This window comes from Salmo salar, chromosome ssa03 (genome assembly GCF_905237065.1).
Source record: "Salmo salar chromosome ssa03, Ssal_v3.1, whole genome shotgun sequence".
NCBI classification, from domain to species: Eukaryota; Metazoa; Chordata; class Actinopteri; order Salmoniformes; family Salmonidae; genus Salmo; species Salmo salar.
Window position 1 is genome coordinate 44,320,043 of NC_059444.1, and position 19,611 is coordinate 44,339,653.

Genomic DNA, 19,611 nt, shown 5'->3' on the forward strand with positions numbered 1-19,611 from the left:
TTGACCACAGGTGTCACAAAATAAAAAAAAGGGAAAAGCAAAAGGGAATCGGTGGCAGCTAATAGGCCGGTGACGACGACCGCCGAGCGCCACCCGAGCAGGAGGGGGCGCCACCGTCGGTGGGAATCGTGACAGTACCCCCCTCCTGACGCGCGGCTCCCGCAGCGCGCCGACACCGGCCTCGAGGTCGACCCGGAGGGCGAGGGGCAGGGCGATCCGGACGGAGGTGGAACTCCCTCAACATAGATGGGTCCAGGACGTCCGCCGCCGGCACCCAGCACCTCTCCTCCGGGCCGTACCCCTCCCAGTCCACGAGGTACTGTAGGCCCCTCGCCCGGCGTCGCGAGTCCAGAATGGCCCGTACGCTGTACGCCGGGGACCCCCCGATGTCCAGAGGGGGCGGAGGGACCTCATCTTCGTGAAGGGGACCAGCTACCACCGGCCTGAGGAGAGACACATGAAACGAGGGGTTAATACGGTAATAGGAAGGGAGTTGCAACCGATAACACACCTCGTTTATCCTCCTCAGGACTTTGAAGGGCCCCACACACTGCGGCCCCAGCTTCCGGCAGGGCACGCGGAGGGGCAGGTTCCGGGTCGAGAGCCAGACCCTGTCTCCCGGTGCGAACACGGGCGCCTCACTGCGGTGGCGGTCAGCACTCCTCTTCTGCCGTGCACTGGCCTCCTTTAGTGAGTCCTGGACGGCTCTCCAGGTCTCCTTGGAGTGCTGGACCCAGTCCTCCACCGCAGGAGCCTCGGTCTGACTCCGGTGCCATGGTGCCAGGACCGGCTGGTAACCTAACACACACTGAAAGGGTGATATGTTAGTAGAGGAGTGGCGAAGTGAGTTCTGGGCTAACTCAGCCCAGGGAATATACCTCGCCCACTCCCCTAGCCGGTCCTGGCAATACGACCTCAGGAACCTGCCCACCTCCTGGTTCACCCTCTCCGCCTGCCCATTGCTCTCGGGGTGATAACCGGAGGTCAAACTGACCGAGACCCCCAGCCGCTCCATAAACGCTCTCCAGACCCTGGATGTGAACTGGGAACCTCGATCAGAGACAATGTCCTCCGGCACCCCGTAGTGCCGGAAGACGTGGGTAAATAGGGCCTCCGCAGTCTGCAGGGCCGTAGGGAGACCGGCAATGGGAGGAGACGGCAGGACTTAGAGAACCGATCCACAACCACCAGAATCGCCGTGTTCCCCTGAGAGGGGGGAAGATCTGTCAGGAAGTCAATGGACAGGTGCGACCATGGTCGTTGTGGAACGGGGAGGGGCTGTAACTTCCCTCTTGGTAGATGCCTAGGAGCCTTACTCTGGGCACACACCGAACAGGAAGAGACATAGGACCTCACGTCCTTAGCTAAGGTGGGCCACCAGTACTTCCCCATTAGACTCCCCACTGTCCTCGCCTCACCAGGATGACCCGCAGTAGGTAGCGTGTGCGCCCACCGAATCAAACGATCACGAACACCGAGCGGCACATACATGCGCCCCACGGGCACCTGCGCAGGCGCAGGTTCCAACACCAATGCCCGCTCGATGTCCGCGTCCACCTCCCATACCACAGGTGCCACCAGCCTAGACGCTGGAATGATGGGAGTTGGATCGATGGGCCGGTCCTCCGTGTCATAGAGACGGGACAGCGCGTCGGCCTTAGTATTTAGGGAACCCGGTCTATAGGAGATGGTAAACCTAAACCGGGCGAAGAACATGGCCCACCTCGCCTGACGTGGATTCAGTCTCCTCGCTGCCCGGATGTACTCCAGGTTTCGGTGGTCGGTCCAGATGAGAAAGGGGTGTTTAGCCCCCTCAAGCCAGTGCCGCCACACCCTCAAAGCTTTAACCACTGCTAGCAACTCCCTGTCCCCCACATCGTAGTTACGCTCCGCCGAACTGAGCTTCTTCGAAAAGAAAGCGCAGGGGCGGAGTTTCAATGGCGCACCCGAGCGCTGTGATAGCACGGCACCCACCCCAGCCTCGGATGCGTCCACCTCCACTACGAACGCTAAAGACGGGCCCGGGTGCGCCAACACGGGTGCGTCGGTGAACAGCGTCTTCAATTTCTTGAAGGCTCCGTCCGCCTCCGTCGACCATCGCAAACGCACCGGCCCCCCCTTCAGCAGTGAGGTAATGGGAGCCGCTACCTGGCCAAAACCCCGGATAAACCTCCGGTAGTAATTGGCAAAGCCTAAAAACCGCTGCACCTCCTTCACCGTGGTTGGAGTCGGCCAATTACGCACAGCCTTAACGCGGTCACACTCCATCACCACCCCGTGGTGGAAATGCGATAACCCAGAAAGGAGACGGCTCGTTTGGAAAACTCACACTTCTCAGCCTTAACGTATAGGTCATGCTTCAGCAGTCTACCAAGCACCTTGCGCACCAGGGACACATGCGCGGAGCGGGTGGCGGAATATATCAGAATGTCATCAATATATACAATCACGCCCTGCCCGTGCAGGTCCCTGAGAATCTCGTCAACAAAGGATTGAAAGACGGCTGGAGCATTTTTCAACCCATACGGCATGACGAGGTACTCATAATGGCCCGATGTGGTACTAAAGGCGGTTTTCCACTCGTCTCCCTTTTTGATACGCACCAGGTTATACGCGCTCCTGAGATCCAGTTTTGTGAAGAACTGCGCTCCGTGAAATGATTCCACCGCCGTAGCGATGAGAGGTAGTGGGTAACTAAACCCCACCGTAATAGCGTTTAGACCTCGGTAATCAATGCACGGACGCAGACCTCCCTCCTTTTTCTTCACAAAAAAGAAACTCGAGGAAGCGGGTGAGATGGAGGGCCGAATGTACCCCTGTCCCAGGGATTCCGTGACATATGTCTCCATAGCCGCCGTCTCCTCCTGTGACAAGGGGTACACGTGACTCCTGGGAAGCGCAGCGTTAACCTGGAGATCTATCGCACAATCCCCTGTCGATGAGGTGGTAATTTAGTCGCCCTCTTTTTACAAAAAGCGATCGCCAATTCGCCGTATTCAGGGGGAATGCGCACGGTGGACACCTGGTCTGGACTCTCCACCGATGTGGCACCTATGGAAACTCCTAGACACCTACCTGAACACTCCTCTGACCACCCCTGGAGAACCCCCTGTTTCCACGAAATACGGGGATTGTGACCAGCCAGCCAGGGGACCCCCAGCACCACCGGAAACGCAGGCGAGTCAATAAGGAAAAAACTAATGCGTTCCTTATGATTCCCCAGCGTTACCATGTCCAGTGGCACCGTAGACTCCCTGACTAGCCCTGACCCTAATGGTCGGCTATCTAGGGAGTGCACGGGGAAAGGGGAATCTATCGGCACCCGCGGAATGCCCAGCTTAATGGCAAGTCCACGGTCCATAAAATTCCCAGCTGCGCCTGAATCGACTAGCGCCCTATGCTGGGAAGAGGGAGAAAATTTAGTAAACAAAACAGGTAAAAACACATGACCAACAGGGGGTTCTGGGTGAATCTGGTGCTGACTCACCTGAGGTAACCGAGAAGTGTTCTGCCTACCATCTCGACTCCCAGACTGGCTCCTCCGGCACCGGTCGGCTGTGTGTCCTCTCCGACCACAGCTGGTGCAGGAGGAGCCACCTCCTCCGGTGCCCCTTGGCACGGCCCCCCTACCTCCATAGGGGTAGGGGCGGGGGTGCACGGGGTGGAACGGGCAGGACCCTCTCCGAACGCCCGCGGGCAGCCAGCAAGTTGTCCAGTCGTATGGACATATCTATCAGTTCGTCCAGGGACAGAGCTGTGTCCCGACAGGCCAGCTCCCTGCGGACGTCCGCCCGGAGACTGCAGCGGTAGTGGTCTATGAGGGCCCTGTCGTTCCACCCCGCCCCAGCAGCCAAGGTCCTGAAGTCCAGCGCGAAGTCCTGGGCACTCCTCGTCTCCTGCCTGAGGTGGAACAGCCGTTCACCCGCCGCTCTTCCTTCCGGAGGGTGGTCGAACACGGCCCGAAAGTGGCGGGTGAACTCCGGGTAGTGGTCCCTCGCCGAGTCTGGACCGTTCCAGACCGCATTAGCCCACTCCAGAGCTCGGCCCGTCAGGCAGGAAACGAGGGCACTCACGCTCTCCTCCCCCGTGGGAGCAGGTCTGACGGTGGCCAGGTACAGCTCAAGCTGGAGCAAAAACCCCTGGCACCCAGCCGCCGCCCCATCGTACTCCCTCGGGAGCGCCAGACGAAGCGCGCCAGAGCCAGACGTCATGGGAGGCGAAGATGGCTGTATCGGGGGAGGTGGAGGTGGAGAGAGGATACCACTTCTCTCCCATCTGTCCATCCTCTCCATCATCTGGTCCATTGCCGATCCGATGCGATGGAGGACTGTCGTGTGGTGGAGTACGCGTTCCTCCATCGAGGGCAGAGGAGTGGCCGCTGCTCCCGCTGATTCCATGCCTTCTATCAAGTTGCGGGATTCTGTTACGGCTTGATAATTGTGGAGGAGGAATGAGGCGCAGGAAGCAGCGAACCCAGGGTAGTGGTGTTTTTAATATACACTCACAAAAAACAAATGTTCCCACACACAGGGGAGAAAATACATACGGCGTACAACAACGTCGACATGAACACAAGCCGTCTCACAAGAAACAATCATTAATCCCGCACGAACAGGAGCGGGCCAGCTAAACTAAATAGCCCCTCTAATGGCTAATTGACCACAGGTGTCACAAAATAAAAAAAAGGGAAAAGCAAAAGGGAATCGGTGGCAGCTAATAGGCCGGTGACGATGACCGCCGAGCGCCACCCGAGCAGGAGGGGGCGCCACCGTCGGTGGGAATCGTGACAGAAAGAGACTTGTGTCATGTCTGCCATCACCCAACAGATTGTTTGTGTGGATGCCATCAAGTTCAGGCTGCAGTCCTTTCGTTCCTTGGGAGGAAAACAGAGTGTTTGGTCATTTACAACATCATATACAATTCAAACATTTTTGTGTTACTGTTTAATAAAATGGAAAAGTGTTGCTACTGTGATGGGTTTATCTTATTTTATGTGCTAGATGGCATCCTGTACCCACTTGCTGTCGGGGTCAGCACAGACATGTCTGTCCTTCACCGTGGTGGAACTATTATAAAAGAGAGGAGAGGTGGATTTAGAAACGTTACATCAGATTCAATAATCAATCCAATAACGTCACTTGAACATTCTAAAAAACAACCTATTTTCCTGTTTCTATGTACTGAAACTGTTTAAAGACAAATAATATAGCTATATGCTTATATCACAGCATTGATGTCGCAGATCCCAGTCTCATGTTGGATTCTGTACTCTTTCAGCTTTTGTCACAGGGATAGCCTTCTCTGTGTATTCTGTGCACCTGCACAAGACAGACAGCATCACAGATATTTAGACTTATTAGTAGAAAAGACAATGTAAAAATTGATTGTCATTTTCAAAGTAAAAAAAACAAACAAAGCATAGCTCAAAACAGAAGCAATGCACAACCTTTTCTCTACTAAATTATGACTAAACCCACAATAAATGACAGTTCGTGTCCTACTTACTACTTTCACACAGAGTCATCAGTGCCACCAGCAGCACATGCAGAGTAGAGAGAGTCACCAGAAGCTTTGCCATCTTGTCAGGTTCAGAGTTCTAGGCAGGCAGTGAAGTTGGATAGAAACATGTAACTCTATTGTCCGAATAAGATACAAAGATAATCTGATACAATGATCTGGCATTGTAATATAGTTTAAATACTTACACAGTTGGAAATATGCTGCCTTTTTGGACCGCACTCAGTGGTTGAAGAACAAGGTGGAAAATTCTCAGATGGGAAGAATGACACACAGGCCGCATTATTGGTAACTTGATACAAAACCCCCTTCCACTCTGTCTGCATCAAGAATTTACAGCAACTATACGTTGATTTGTCGTTAGCTAAAATTTAACGAAGAAGTTATTCTTGTACTAGATTATTACATAATGTTAGGATTGTGTGACATAATGTGATGTACAGTTACCTTAAAATGAGCTGGAGTGTTCAATTCATACAGACAAATTGTTGATCATTGTGATTAGTAAGCCTGTGTATGAGTCACTTGTCCATGATGGGTAGTCCTATTTAAACGCCTGTAATTTTCATTTAGGGAGAGAAAGAAATAGAGACAGGTCAGCATGCTGCTGGGTTTTGTTTGAAGGACGCTATTTGATCCAGTTAATTATTTTTGTAAATACTTGTACATTTTGCTGGCTATTATCTTCACCTTTGCTAATAAAATCCCTCACCCTGGGCAGAAAGTCAGCTCTACCTTGTTGCCTTCTGCCTTCTCACTGTTAAAATCCAACCACGTGATAAACCTCACACATGGATTACGGGCAACATTCGCACTGAGCTAAAGGCTAGAGCTGCCGCTTGCAAGGAGTGGGACACTAATCCGGAAGTTTATAATAAATCCCACTATGCCCTTGACGAACCATCAAACAAGCAAAGGATCAATACAGGACCAAGATCGAATCCTACTACATGTGTTCTGATGCTCGTCGGATATGACAGGGCTTGCAAACAATCATGGATGACAAAGGGAAACACAGCTGCGAGCTGTCCGATAATGCAAGCTTACCAGATGAGCTTAATACCTTTTCTATGATGCTTTGAGACTAGCAACACTGAACCACGCATGAGAGCACCAGCTGTTTTAGACGACTGCACGATCACACGCTCTGTAGCCGATGTGAGTAAGACCTTTAAACAGTTAAACATTCCCAAGGTCAGCATTCTGGAGTCGCCTCTTCACTGTTGACGCTGAGACTGGTGTTTTGCGGGTACTATTTAATGAAGCTGCCAGTTGAGGACTTGTGGGGCATCTGTTTCTCAAACTAGACACTCTAATGTACTTGTCCTCTTGCTCAGTTGTGCACTGGGGCCTCCCACTCCTCTTTCTATTCTGGTTAGAGCCAGTTTGCGCTGTTCTGCGAAGGGAGTAGTACACAGCGTTGTACGAGATCTTCAGTTTCTTGGCAATTTCTCGCATTGAATAGCCTTCATTTCTCAGAACAAGAATAGACTGATGAGTTTCAGAAGAAAGTTCTTTGTTTCTAGCCATTTTGAGCCTGTAATCGAACCCACAAATGCTAATGCTCCAGATATTCAACTAGTCTAAAGAAGGCCAGTTATATTGCTTCCTTAATCAGAACAACAGTTTTCAGCTGGGCTAGCATAATTGCAAAAGGGTTTTCTAATAATCAATTAGCCTTTTAAAATGATAAACTTGAATTAGCTAACACAATGTGCCATTGGAACACAGGGGGGATGGTTGCTGATAATGGGCCTCTGTACGCCTATGTAGATATTCCATTAAAAATCAGCCGTTTCCAGCTACAATTGTCATTTGCAACATTAACAATGTCTACACTGTATTTCTGATCAATTTGATGTTATTTTAATGGACAAAAATGTGCTTTTCTTTCAAAAACAAGGACATTTCTAAGTGACCCCAAACTTTTGAACGGTAGTGTAAGTAACCTTCTGTCTTATGTAACCATACCAAACATAACGTATCGTACTAATTTCAGTGTCCTGGATTTACATTTACTATGTTACGTCTGGTCATTGAGACAAGGCTGAGCTTTCATATGGTAGTTGTTTAAGGTTAAGTTGTAACAACAGCAGTTTTCACATTGTACCTACCATTGTAATAACCATGCAAATACATGTTTGTAGTGCTAAAGCAACACCAACATTTTAAATGTTTCAGTATTCATATGAACATGATAAAATGTCCCAATTAAAGCATTGTGTGACATATGCATGGGTAAAAAGGTTGTGGTTGTCACAGGGACAGCTATGATGCAACAAATGAAGAAGAACTCAAAACCACTTCATAATGACCTATTTAGTTGTCACAGCAACACTTCTCTGTGTTCCTCTGACCTAGAAAATAACCATATTATAACCTCAAGACAACCTACATGCAACAGCCCACATCCATGCAAGTCACACACACACACAGACATGACTATTAGATTGAACAGATAAGATATTACTTTTCTTTGTCTTTCAGTATATTGTATTTCAGTGCTGTGTAGATTTACAGCACTACCCAAACAAATTTACACATGAAAGTTCCCCTCATAACTCCCCCATTCTCCACAGGTTCGAGGAGGGATCCTATAGTGTGGACAATTATTGTTTTTTGTATTTGTTAATTTTATTAATTTTTTTAATCTCTTTTTCTCCCCAATTTCGTTGCATCCAATTGGTAGTTACAGTCTTGTCCCATCGCTGCAACTCCCGTACGGACTCGGGAGAGGCGAAGGTCGAGAGCCGCGCGTCCTCCGAAACGCAACCCAGCCAACCTCACTGCTTCTTGACACAATGCCCGCTTAACCCGGAAGCCAGCCGCACCAATGTGTCGGAGGAAACACCGTGAACCTGGCGACCGTGTCAGCGTGCATCGCGCCCGGCCCGGCACAGGGGTCACTAGTGCGCGATGGGACAAGAACATCCCTGCCGGCCAAACCCTCCCGTAACCTGGACGACGCTGGGCCAATTGTGCGCCGCCCCATGGGTCTCCCAGTCTCGGTTGACTGTGACAGAACCTGGACTCGAACCAGGATCTTTAGTAGCACAGCTAGCAGTGCGCCACTCGGGAGGTGGTAGTGTGGAATTTTGACCATACATCAGAGCTCTGAGGTCATTATGTAATCTTGTCTATGTAAACAGTTCAACAGTTGTCATACGTTTTGTAAGCTTATAGTTTTTGATCATCCTCAGTGTGTAACCGTGTAGGTTCCATCCGTCTCTTCACCCCAACCTGGGCTCGAACCAGGGACCCTTGCACACATCAACAACAGTCACCCACGAAGCATCGTTACCCCTCGCGTCCACAAAAGCAACGCAAGGGGAACAACCACTTCAAGTCTCAGAGCGAGTGACGTCACTGATTGAAACACTATTAGCGCGCACCACCGCTAACTAACTAGCCATTTCATATCGGTTACAAGTGCAACACTCAACCTGAATTCCTAGTTTTCTTACGGGTTCTGTGGTGCTATTATGGTTTATTTGCTATCTTACAGATCACATGAACTAAGCAAAAAAAGAAACGTCCTCTCACTGTCAACTGTGTTTACTTTCAGCAAACTTGACATGTGTAAATATTTGTATGAACATAGCAAGATTCAACAACTGAGACATAAACTGAACAAGTTCCACAGACATGTGATTAACCTGTTATGGCTAGGGGGCAGTATTTTCACGGCTGGATAAAAAACGTACCCGATTTAATCTGATTATTAGTCCTGCCCAGAAACTACAATATGCATATAATTATTAGCTTTGGATAGAAAACACTCCAAAGTTTCAAAAACTGTTTGAATGGTGTCTGTGAGTATAACAGAACTCATTTGGCAGGCCAAAACGTGAGAAGATTCTGTACAGGAAGTACCCTGTCTGACCATTTCTTGAACTTCTTTGTCATCTCTATCCATTACAAAGGATCTCTGCTCTTACGTGACACTTCCTACGGCTGCCATGGGCGCTCAGAGCCCGGGAAAAAGCTGAATGACGTAATTCAAAGCCCTGGCTGAAACACACGAGCGCTTTTGCTAAGTGGTCTATCAGAGGACAAAGGGCTTAGGCGCGTGCACTGGCTGCCCCCGTCTTTCTCTTTTTCCCTCTATTTACCGAAAAGCAGATTCCCGGTCGGAATATTATCGCTTTTTTACGAGATAAATTGCATAAAAATTGATTTTAAACAGCGGTTGACATGCTTCGAAGTACGGTAATGGAATATTTAGAATTTTTTTGTCACGAAATGCGCCATGCGCGCGACCCTGATTTACCATTTCGGATAGTGTCTAGAACGCACAAACAAAACGCCGCTATTTGGATATAACGATGGATTATTTGGGACCAAACCAACATTTGTTATTGAAGTAGAAGTCCTGGGAGTGCATTCTGACGAAGAACAGGAAAGGTAATTACATTTTTCTTATAGTAAATCTGATTTTGGTGAAGGCTAAACTTGCCGGGTGTCTAAATAGCGAGCCCCTGATGGCTGGGCTATGTACTTAGAATATTGCAAAATGTGCTTTCACCAAAAAGCTATTTTAAAATCGGACATATTGAGTGCATAGAGGAGTTCTGTATCTATAATTCTTAAAATAATTGTTATGCTTTTTGTGAACGTTTATCGTGAGTAATTTAGTAAATTGTTAGTAAATTCCCCGGAAGTTTGCGGGGGGTATGCTAGTTCTGAACGTCACATGCTAATGTAAAAAGCTGGTTTTTGATATAAATATGAACTTGATTGAACAAAACATGCATGTATTGTATAACATAATGTCCTAGGTGTGTCATCTGATGAAGATCATCAAAGGTTAGTGCTGCATTTAGCTGTCTTCTGGGTTTTTGTGACATTATATGCTAGCTTGAAAAATGGGTGTCTGATTATTTCTGGCTGGGTACTCTGCTGACATAATCTAATGTTTTGCTTTCGCTGTAAAGCCTTTTTGAAATCGGACAGTGTGGTTAGATTAACGAGAGTCTTGTCTTTAAAATGCTGTAAAATAGTAATATGTTTGAAAAATGGAAGTTTTCGGATTTTAGAGGAATTTGTATTTCGCGCCACGCCCATCATTGGATATTGGAGCAGGTGTTCCGCTAGCGGAACGTCTAGATGTAAGAGGTTTTAACAGAAATGGAAAAATGTGTCCTTGAACAAAGCGGTGGTCAAAATCAAAAGTAACAGTCAGTATCTGGTGTGGCCACCAGCTGCATTAAGTACTGCAGTGCATCTCCTCCTCATGGACTGCACCAGATTTGCCAGTTCTTACTGTGAGATGTTACCCCACTCTTCCACCAAGGCACCTGCAAGTTCCTGGACATTTCAGAGGGGAATGGCCCTAGTCCTCACCCTCCGATCCAACAGGTCCCAGACGTGCTCAATGGGATTGAGATCCGGGCTCTTCGCTGGCCATGGCAGAACACTGACATTCCTGTCTTGCAGGAAATCACGCACAGAATAAGCAGTATATCTGGTGGCATTGTCATGCTGGAGGGTCATGTCAGGATGAGCCTGCATTAAAGGTACCACATGAGGGAGGTGGATGTCTTCCCTATAACACACAGCGTTGAGATTGCCTGCAATGACAACAAGCTCAGTCCGATGATGCTGTGACACACCGCCCCAGACCATGACGGACCCTCCACCTCCAAATCGATCCCGCTCCAGAGTACAGGCCTCGGTGTAACGCTCATTCCTTCGACGATAAATGGGAATCTGACCATCACCCCTAGTGAGACAAAACCACGACTCATCAGTGAAGATAACTTTTTTCCAGTCCTGTCTGGTCCAGCGACAGTGGGTTTGTGCCCATAGGCGATGTTGTTGCTGGTGATGTCTGATGAGGACCTGCCTTACAACAGGCCTACAAGCCCTCAGTCCAGCATCTCTCAGCTTATTGCGGACAGTCTGAGTAGCGCTGCCTTAGGCATCTCACAGTAAGGACATTGCAATTTATTGCCCTGGCCACATCTGCAGTCCTTATCCCTCCTTGCATCATGCCTAAGGCACGTTCACGCAGATGAGCAGGGACCCTGGGAATCTTTCTTTTGGTGTTTTCAGAATCAGTTGAATGGCCTCTTTAGTGTCCTAAGTTTTCATAACTGTGACCTTAATTGCCTACCGTCTGTAAGCTGTTAGTGTCTTATCGAGGTGCATGTTCATTAATTGTTCATGGTTCATTGAACAAGCATGGGAAACAGTGTTTAAACCCTTTACAATGAAGATCTGTGAAGTTATTTGGATTTTTACGAATTATCTTTGAAAGACAGGGTCCTGAAAACTTTTGCTAAGTTTATTTTCTGAACAATATCACAATCTCAAATGTGCCATTCACCAATTCATAGGCCACAAACAGCGGCAATCCCTTGGTATGACTGTATAGCCTTACCCACTGGGGTAGATGAACTGAAAAATCTGATAACTGTATATACACACTTTTAGAAAAAAAGGTGCTTTCTAGAACCTTAAACAGTTCTTCAGCTGTCCCCATAGGAGAACCCTTTAAAGAAACCTTTTTGGTTCCAGATAAAACCTTTTTGGTTCCAGGTAGAACTCTTTTGGGTTCCATGTAGAACCCAAATCACTGCAAAGGTGTGCATTTGAGACCAACGTTTTGTTCTGTTTGAATATAGGCCTTGATTTGGTTATGAGGCCAAAAGTGCATTATACTGTGACACTTTTTTGTTGTTGTAAGGTTTTGTAATTGTTTTTATGAACAATACAAAACATACACATACAAACGACACCATCATACAAACATCAACTACATCACATCTGCCCAGACCCACTAGCACACATCCCCATATCCAATGCCCGCGTCCCTTTACACCACATGGCCTCAAACTGCACCATTTTGTTTTTCTCGGTAGCCCACGCACTTACATTTCTTAGATAATAAAGCATTTTACCTTACCATTGCGTTAATGATGGAGGATTGGTTAATTTCCAGTTTTTAAGTATACGTTTATTTAAGATGATTGACAAGAAAAGTATCGTCCAACCCATGGGGTATCTCACTGTTCCATCATATGCCATGTCTTGAAATATGCAGACAGACGGATTAAAAGTAAACTTTCTATCTGTCACGACTGCTCCCCTCGTCTGGCGCTCATCATTACGCACACCTGTCACCATCGTTACGCGCATCAGCGCTTCCTGGGATTTTCCTTGACTCAGCCGGCTCGTCCAGCTCCCACGCCTCGGCCCGGCCTGTCAGGCTCGACCAGGTGGGATGCCGGGTGGAGCCCCTTGGGGGTGGGTACTGTTACTCCTGCTCCCCCTCTCTGGCACTCGAGGGCACCAGGTGGCCCATCATTATGCACACCTGTCTCCATTGTTACGCGCATCAGCCCTTCATGGGACTCACCTGGACTTTATTACTTTATTGATTACCTCCCCTATATCTGTCACTTCCTCAGTTTCTTCCCCGTGTCTGCATTGATGTCATTAAATGTGCACTTCCTGTACTTGCTTCTCGTCTCCCAGCGTTGGTCCCTACACTAACTCCACCCATAACTTTTGGATTTTATAACATTCCCAGAAGGCATGGATTATTGACTTATTATTAGTTTTACACTTCAGACATGACTCTGCCGTTGTGCTGTAGAATTTATGAATTTTGTCTTTTGTATAATAAATTCTATACATACATTTATGCTGTATTAAACATACATTTTCGTTAACTGTAATCTTGTTAGTTATGTTCCAACATTCTCTCCATCTTGTGTCAATATCAGTTATTTTCAAGTCTTGAATCCAATTGTTTATATTTTTTTCTAAGAGTCAGTTGGATAAACTGAATGCATAAATTCTTTGCAAGTTTGTATAGCTTACCTATCATATGAATATCATTTTCTGACTCAAATAGAATTCCCTCAAGATCTGATGTCCAAAAAATGTCAAGTTGAAATTTGGGGATTTTTTCAAGTCAAAATGTGATTTAATTTGCATGTATTTGACAATATCTACATTGGCCAATCCAAAATTGCTTTTTAAAGCTGTCATGGAAATAAATGTATTTCCTATTACCTAGTCATTTACGGTTTCTATGCCTATAGTTTTCCATGTGGGCCAATTTAACTGTGAATTCTGAAAAAATATTCAAGGATTATTCCATAAGGTTGTGTTTTTAGGGAATGATATTGGTTCTTGTAAAACAAAAAAATGTCTCCACGTATTCTGAAAATATTTTTAGCATTGAGTTTTCAGTATTGGTCAGGTATATCAGGAGATCATCTCTAAATAAGTTTAGTTTATATTCACTTTTACCAATACTGATACTTTGGTTTGGGTGCTGTCTAATTCTTTCTGCAAGCGGTTCAATTGCCAGTGCAAACAGGAGGGGGGAGAGGGGACTTCCCTGTCTTGTGCCCCTTTCTAAAGCAATTTTATCAGATAATGTATTATTTGTGTATATTTTAGCTTTAGGACATGTATATCATATTTTCATCAAATGTATTATTTCAGCTGGAAAGTTGAAAGCTTCCAAAGTTATTTAAACTTTACTTAACTGTTCTTAAGTCAATTAAGAACAAATTCTTATTTACAATGACGGCCTACCCCGGCCAAACTCTAACCCGGACGACGCCGGGCCAATTGTACACCGCCCTATGGGACTCCCAATTACAGGCAGTTGTGATACAGCCTGGAATCAAACCAGGGTCTGTAGTGATGCCTCTAGCACTGAGATGCAGTGCCTTAGACCGCTGCGCCACTCGATAGTCTATACTGTAAAAATGTTCAGTTGACACTTGGAAATATGTTTGACTAGCTCATAAAGGATCATAGGATAGAGTATCAACTCATTGTACTTTGTAGTACATTTTAACCATCTGAGGATAAATGTTTGAATAAACAAATAAAATTTGTGTTAAAACATCCCTTGTTGTCCCTCTTGAGTAATGTTGTTCCCTTTTTTGCTCAACGTGGGTTAGTGATGGGGAAATTCTTTCGTGGGACGTTGCCATTAAGGGGTGGGTAAGAAAGCCCATTCCACCTGCAGAAGGAGTATATATATAGAGTAGGACCTCACCCAGCCACTGAAGCTTTCTCTTTGAAGACAAGACAGCAGCTCAACTCAGCTCATTACTAACCACAGCATCACAGAAGAAGAAATGGCCCAGATGAGAGCCCCTGTGATTGTACTGCTGGTGCTACTGGCTTTGGGGCTCTTTGCTACGGAAACTTCTGCAGCTAAACGACGTAAATATTCTGCTGTGAAAGTTTTGTCTTAGTCTGTGTGTCTCTGTGTGTAATTACTGAAAAACAGAAATAAACAACTGGACAATTAGGGTAATATTTTGTGTTTCTCAACATTCCTCGTAAATCCTTTATTTGTTCCTTTTTGACAGCACGTCGTAGGAGAGGATGCTGTGAGAGTTATACTCTTCGTAAAATACCTTTCGCAGTTATCGAAGGCTATACCATACAGACCATATCAGAAACCTGCCGTATCTTTGCCATCATGTGAGTGTCTTTGGAGTATCTGATTGCATTGTATGGCAAGTAATAAAGCCAGAAGAATGCCATTATAGCTACTATAAATAGCATACTATACTGTAGTTTTAGCAATCAAACAATTATATAATGCTGTAAGTGTAAAAACAGAGAGTTGAAAATGAACTTATGCTTTATGTCTCTTCCAGATTCCACACTAAAAAGGGTAATGATGTGTGTGCAGACCCTGACCAGAACTGGGTGATAGAGCACGTCAGCCGACTGGGGTGAGAATCATTCTCATGAACAGAGAACTGTAAGACTAAAAGTGTGGTTGTAGCCGTGACAATACAAATTAATGATATCCATTTTACATGTTATATCTGTTTTAGGACCAAAGCGGCTCACATCAAGACCTCACAGGCCTAATCCAATGATGCCATTACAACTATCAGAGGGGGACTCAGGATATAAAGGAACAGTACGCAGTCAAAAACTGAACACAACACCTACTGTTAATCTTTCCTCTCAGCACCAAGAATCAAATCAATGACAAGGGTGTCACAAGACCCAGCTACCTGTTTCTTCTTAGTTCTATATTTTCTGGGGTGATTTTATGTACATATATGTTGTAAATATGAAGGATATTGTTATAACACATTTTTTTTATATACAAGAGGGTTATGATCTCATTGTAAGAGTGTCAGAAAATTCATACTTTGCATGTTTTTATTCATAAACTTTTGTTACTTCTGTTACATTTTTTCATCTATAATAAATGTCTTATATTTTACTAAGAATACTTACCTGTGTTTTCATCTTGTGTCTGGTGAAAGGAAGAGGAACCATGGAAAGCACAGTGACAGATAACAACAGATAAAGCAGATAGAGAAGATATTGTGTAGGCCTAGTTACTGTGTGAAGTGCACTACACCATGAGAGTTCACCAGTGGATGGATCACTTATAGTGCTTCTTATAAAGATAATCCTTGTATGCACTGTTAAAACAGAAAAACTCAAAACACCATGATCGTGTAGTGAAACCATGAAAGTAGTGCATCCTTAGCTGAGATCTGGTGTTTGGAGGGTGTTTGAATGTCACCCCAATGTAAGTGTTATAATACACAATGTATTTCAAAACAGAATGGAAGTACTCTGAAACACCGAAAGTGGTCCTTCAATTAGAATATTGGTGTGTTCTTGTTAGTACTGTGAAAACCATTGTTGGTGTTTTAGTGCATGTATAAGGCATCATCAAAACACAAAAATTATGTTTTCGCAGTCTCTCACAATCAAATGGTTTTAAATTGCAAAGGATTTATAGCGTAAATATTGATTGACGATAATTTCAGAGAATATTTAAATTAATTGTGGCGTACAGCAGGTCAGCCACCAGGGGAAGAATTGTAGAGGCCTGGTGACAGACGGAGTCTACATCACGAGCCGATGGCTCCCTCTGCTGGACGTGCCAGGTCTCGACGGGCTCTCCGGCCAGGACTAATTGTGGCTGATTGTGGTTAGTGAGTAATCAAGGGGCTGATTGCTCACCAGCTGGACGAGTCCCATAAAGCTGCCGGAAGGGCAGCACATGGGAGAGGGGACTGAGAGAAGAGACGTTGCTACTGTATAGTCGTGCTCAGTCCCAGGGATAACAGAGGGAGCTCAGTATTGTTCCCCACAGGATACAGCAAGACCCGGAGCCCAGAAGACGGTATCCCGGAGAAGGTCTTCTGGGGGAGACCTATTCTTTTCTTTTCGTTTGTTATTTAAATTAAACACCCTTGAAACTGAGCTAACCCAACTCTGTCCATGTCTGATCTGTGTAAACGTCTTGACCAAACCCCCTGGTCTGCCACAAGTGGTGGTGAACGCGGGCATTCTGATAACGTCGTCAGATCAGGGTTGACGTTTATGCAGCATCAGCATGGACGAGTTGATAGCTCAGTTCGTCCGGGACCAACAGGCACAACAGGCGGTTCAGGAACGAACGCTGGAGAAACAGGGGCTAGAAAATGTTCGCCACATTGAGGAAATCAGGAAGCTCCAAGGAGGAGCGTCTACTGAATCACATCCAAACCAGTTTTTAATCAAGCTAACAGAAGACGACCACATCGAAACATACCTCCGCACGTTTGAACGGACATCACTACGGGAAGGATGGCCAAGGCCGAAGTGGGCAAGTCTGCTGGCCCCGTTCCTCTCCGGGAATGCCCAAAAGGCATATTGGGACCTTAACGACAAACAAGCGGCTAACTACGATGGACTCAAATGGGAGATACTCAGCCACTACGGGTACAGCCTGGCCCATCGGGCCCAACTGTTCCACAACTGGAGGTTCGTGGCTGACGCATCCCCCCAAGCCCAGATGAGTGGCCTACTGCACGTCACCAGGGCATGGCTCCTAACCAACGTATCCACCCTCTCCATCCTGGATCGCTTCTTACGGGCACTACCCCACAACATGAAGAGAGCAGTGAGTCTATGCACGCCCCAGACCTTGGAGGGCCTCCTGGGAGCAGTGGAGACACATCAGAACACTGAGGCCCTGCTGAGTGGGAGCCGGGCCGATTTGGGGACCCGTCCGAGGGGACGGAAGGACAGCCCCACCCCTGTATACCCCGAACCAACAGCCAGCAGGGCCAAAAGGCCGCAGACCGGTGGAGAGATGGCTGGGGGAGAGCCGACCCGACCGGCCCCTGACGCCCCCTGGTAGATGGAGACCAAAGGAAGTGTTTTGAGTGTGACCTGGAATTGTCCGGCTCGAGAAGAGTCGATGCTGTCAGCAAGCCCTGGAGGCGAGGTGGGCTACGCAGTGAAGCACGTCACCTCCTGTTGGGCGCACCACGAACCAACGGCAACCATGGTCCCGGTGAAGGCTGACGGACACGACACGGAAGCTCTAGTAGACTCCAGAAGTATGGTTACGCTCGTAACCACGAGCCTGCTGAACCAGGGGACCGAATGTGGTAGGGAGATGTCCATTTCCAGTGTCCAAGGTGACACAAAGCGTTATCCAACCGTACGGGCTAATATCGTGACACCACAAGGGAGCTACAAAATGATGGTGGGTGCCATACCGGTGTCGCCGGTACCCCTCCTTGTGGGACGAGATTGTCCTCTGTTCATGGCACTGTGGAGGCACGACCTGAGGAAAAAGGTATGAGCTGGCCGAAGACGAGAGCGAGGACAACCCGTCGCCTGCACAGCCCGGAGCAAGCGGTTGACAAACCCAGATCTACGTGTCCAGAGTCGGAAGGGGCGCCGGAACCCGAACCCCTGGTGAACCACAGGAGGAGGAGCCCATCCTCCCCCGCCTCGATTTCAAGGGACCAGTCAAGACACCCACTGGGTGCCAGCTGAGGGGGACAATTACTGCCCAGTGGGAGGATACGAACTTGAAAGCCACCGCAGCCCATAGCGGTGGATGGACAGCTACTTCTGGGGGTGAGTGACTGGCGATACCCCCGCTTCCAAATCAAGAATAACCTTTTGTATCAGCTGTCGCGCCAATAGGGGGAACTTCGAGAGGTACTGTTGCTTCCCCGATGGTACGTGGGAACCGTTCTTCAGCTGGCTCACACCCACCTGTTGGGTGCGCACCTGGTAATGGAGAAGACCCGGGAACAGATCGCCACCTGGTTCCACTGGCCTGGGATGAGGAGGGCCGTGGAAGACTATTGTTGTAGCTGCCCGGAGTTTCAAATCACAGAGAGAATCCAGAGCATTGTCAGATTGTCCGTTTGTAATTTCAGAGTGTTTCGCTCTCAGAGCATTCATAGCACACAATGGACGCTCTGGCCAAGGAGTTATGGAAACCCAAAAAGTTCAAATCCTCTTATCCGGAACATATCTTAACACATTGTAATTATAATTTCTCACATGCTTTTTTCAAGTGTCAAATGTAATTTTCTTTACATGTGTTTTTTCACTTGTCCATTGTGTGCTTACAGGTGATTTAAACACTAGTAATACAAATGTTTTACTTGCTTTATTCAAGTGTCAAATGTTTTTTTTTTTATTTCAACTTTATTTAACTAAGCAAGTCACAAATTATTATTTACAATGACGGCCTACCCCGGCCAAACCTTAACTCGGACGACGCTGGGCCAATTGTGCGCCGCTCTATGGGACGTGATTTTCTCACCTGTCCAGTGTGTGTTTACCGTGGATTAGAAAGCTTGTTATGGTCATTTTACAGGTGTTCAACACACCTGTCCAGTGTGCATTTACAGGGGATTAGAAAGCTTGTTATGGTCATTTACACGTGTTCATTACACCTGTCCAGTGTGCACTTACAGGGGATTAGAAAGCTTGTTATGGTCATTTACACGTGTTCATTACACCTGTCCAGTGTGCATTTACATGTGATAAGAACGCTTGTTATGGTCATTATATCCACCTAGCTCCCTGCACTAGGGAGATCGAGGGATGGGAACGACCCAGGGAGAAGGGGGTCGTTGTAGCGATTACAGCAATACAGCCTCGAGTCTACTTGGGTATGACGCTACAAGCTTGGCACACTTGTATTTGCAGATCCTCTCAAGCTCTGTCAGGTTGGATGGGGAGCGTTGCTGCACAGCTATTTTCAGGTCTCTATTTTCAAGTCCGGGCTCTGGTTGGGCCACTCAAGGACATTCAGAGACTTGTCCCGAAGCCACTCCTGCG

At 47.1% G+C, this 19,611-nt stretch overlaps 1 protein-coding gene across 1 annotated transcript; it reads left to right on the plus strand.

The window, feature by feature from the left end:
- Nucleotides 1-14,482: 14,482 nt before the first annotated feature.
- Nucleotides 14,483-15,746, plus strand: ccl20a.3 (chemokine (C-C motif) ligand 20a, duplicate 3). Its single transcript, XM_014192103.2, has 4 exons — nucleotides 14,483-14,712; nucleotides 14,862-14,976; nucleotides 15,156-15,233; nucleotides 15,339-15,746. The coding sequence occupies exons 1-4, from the start codon at nucleotides 14,625-14,627 to the stop codon at nucleotides 15,373-15,375; spliced, it is 318 nt and encodes a 105-aa protein (XP_014047578.1). The 5' UTR covers nucleotides 14,483-14,624; the 3' UTR covers nucleotides 15,376-15,746.
- The last annotated feature ends 3,865 nt before the right edge of the window (nucleotides 15,747-19,611 follow it).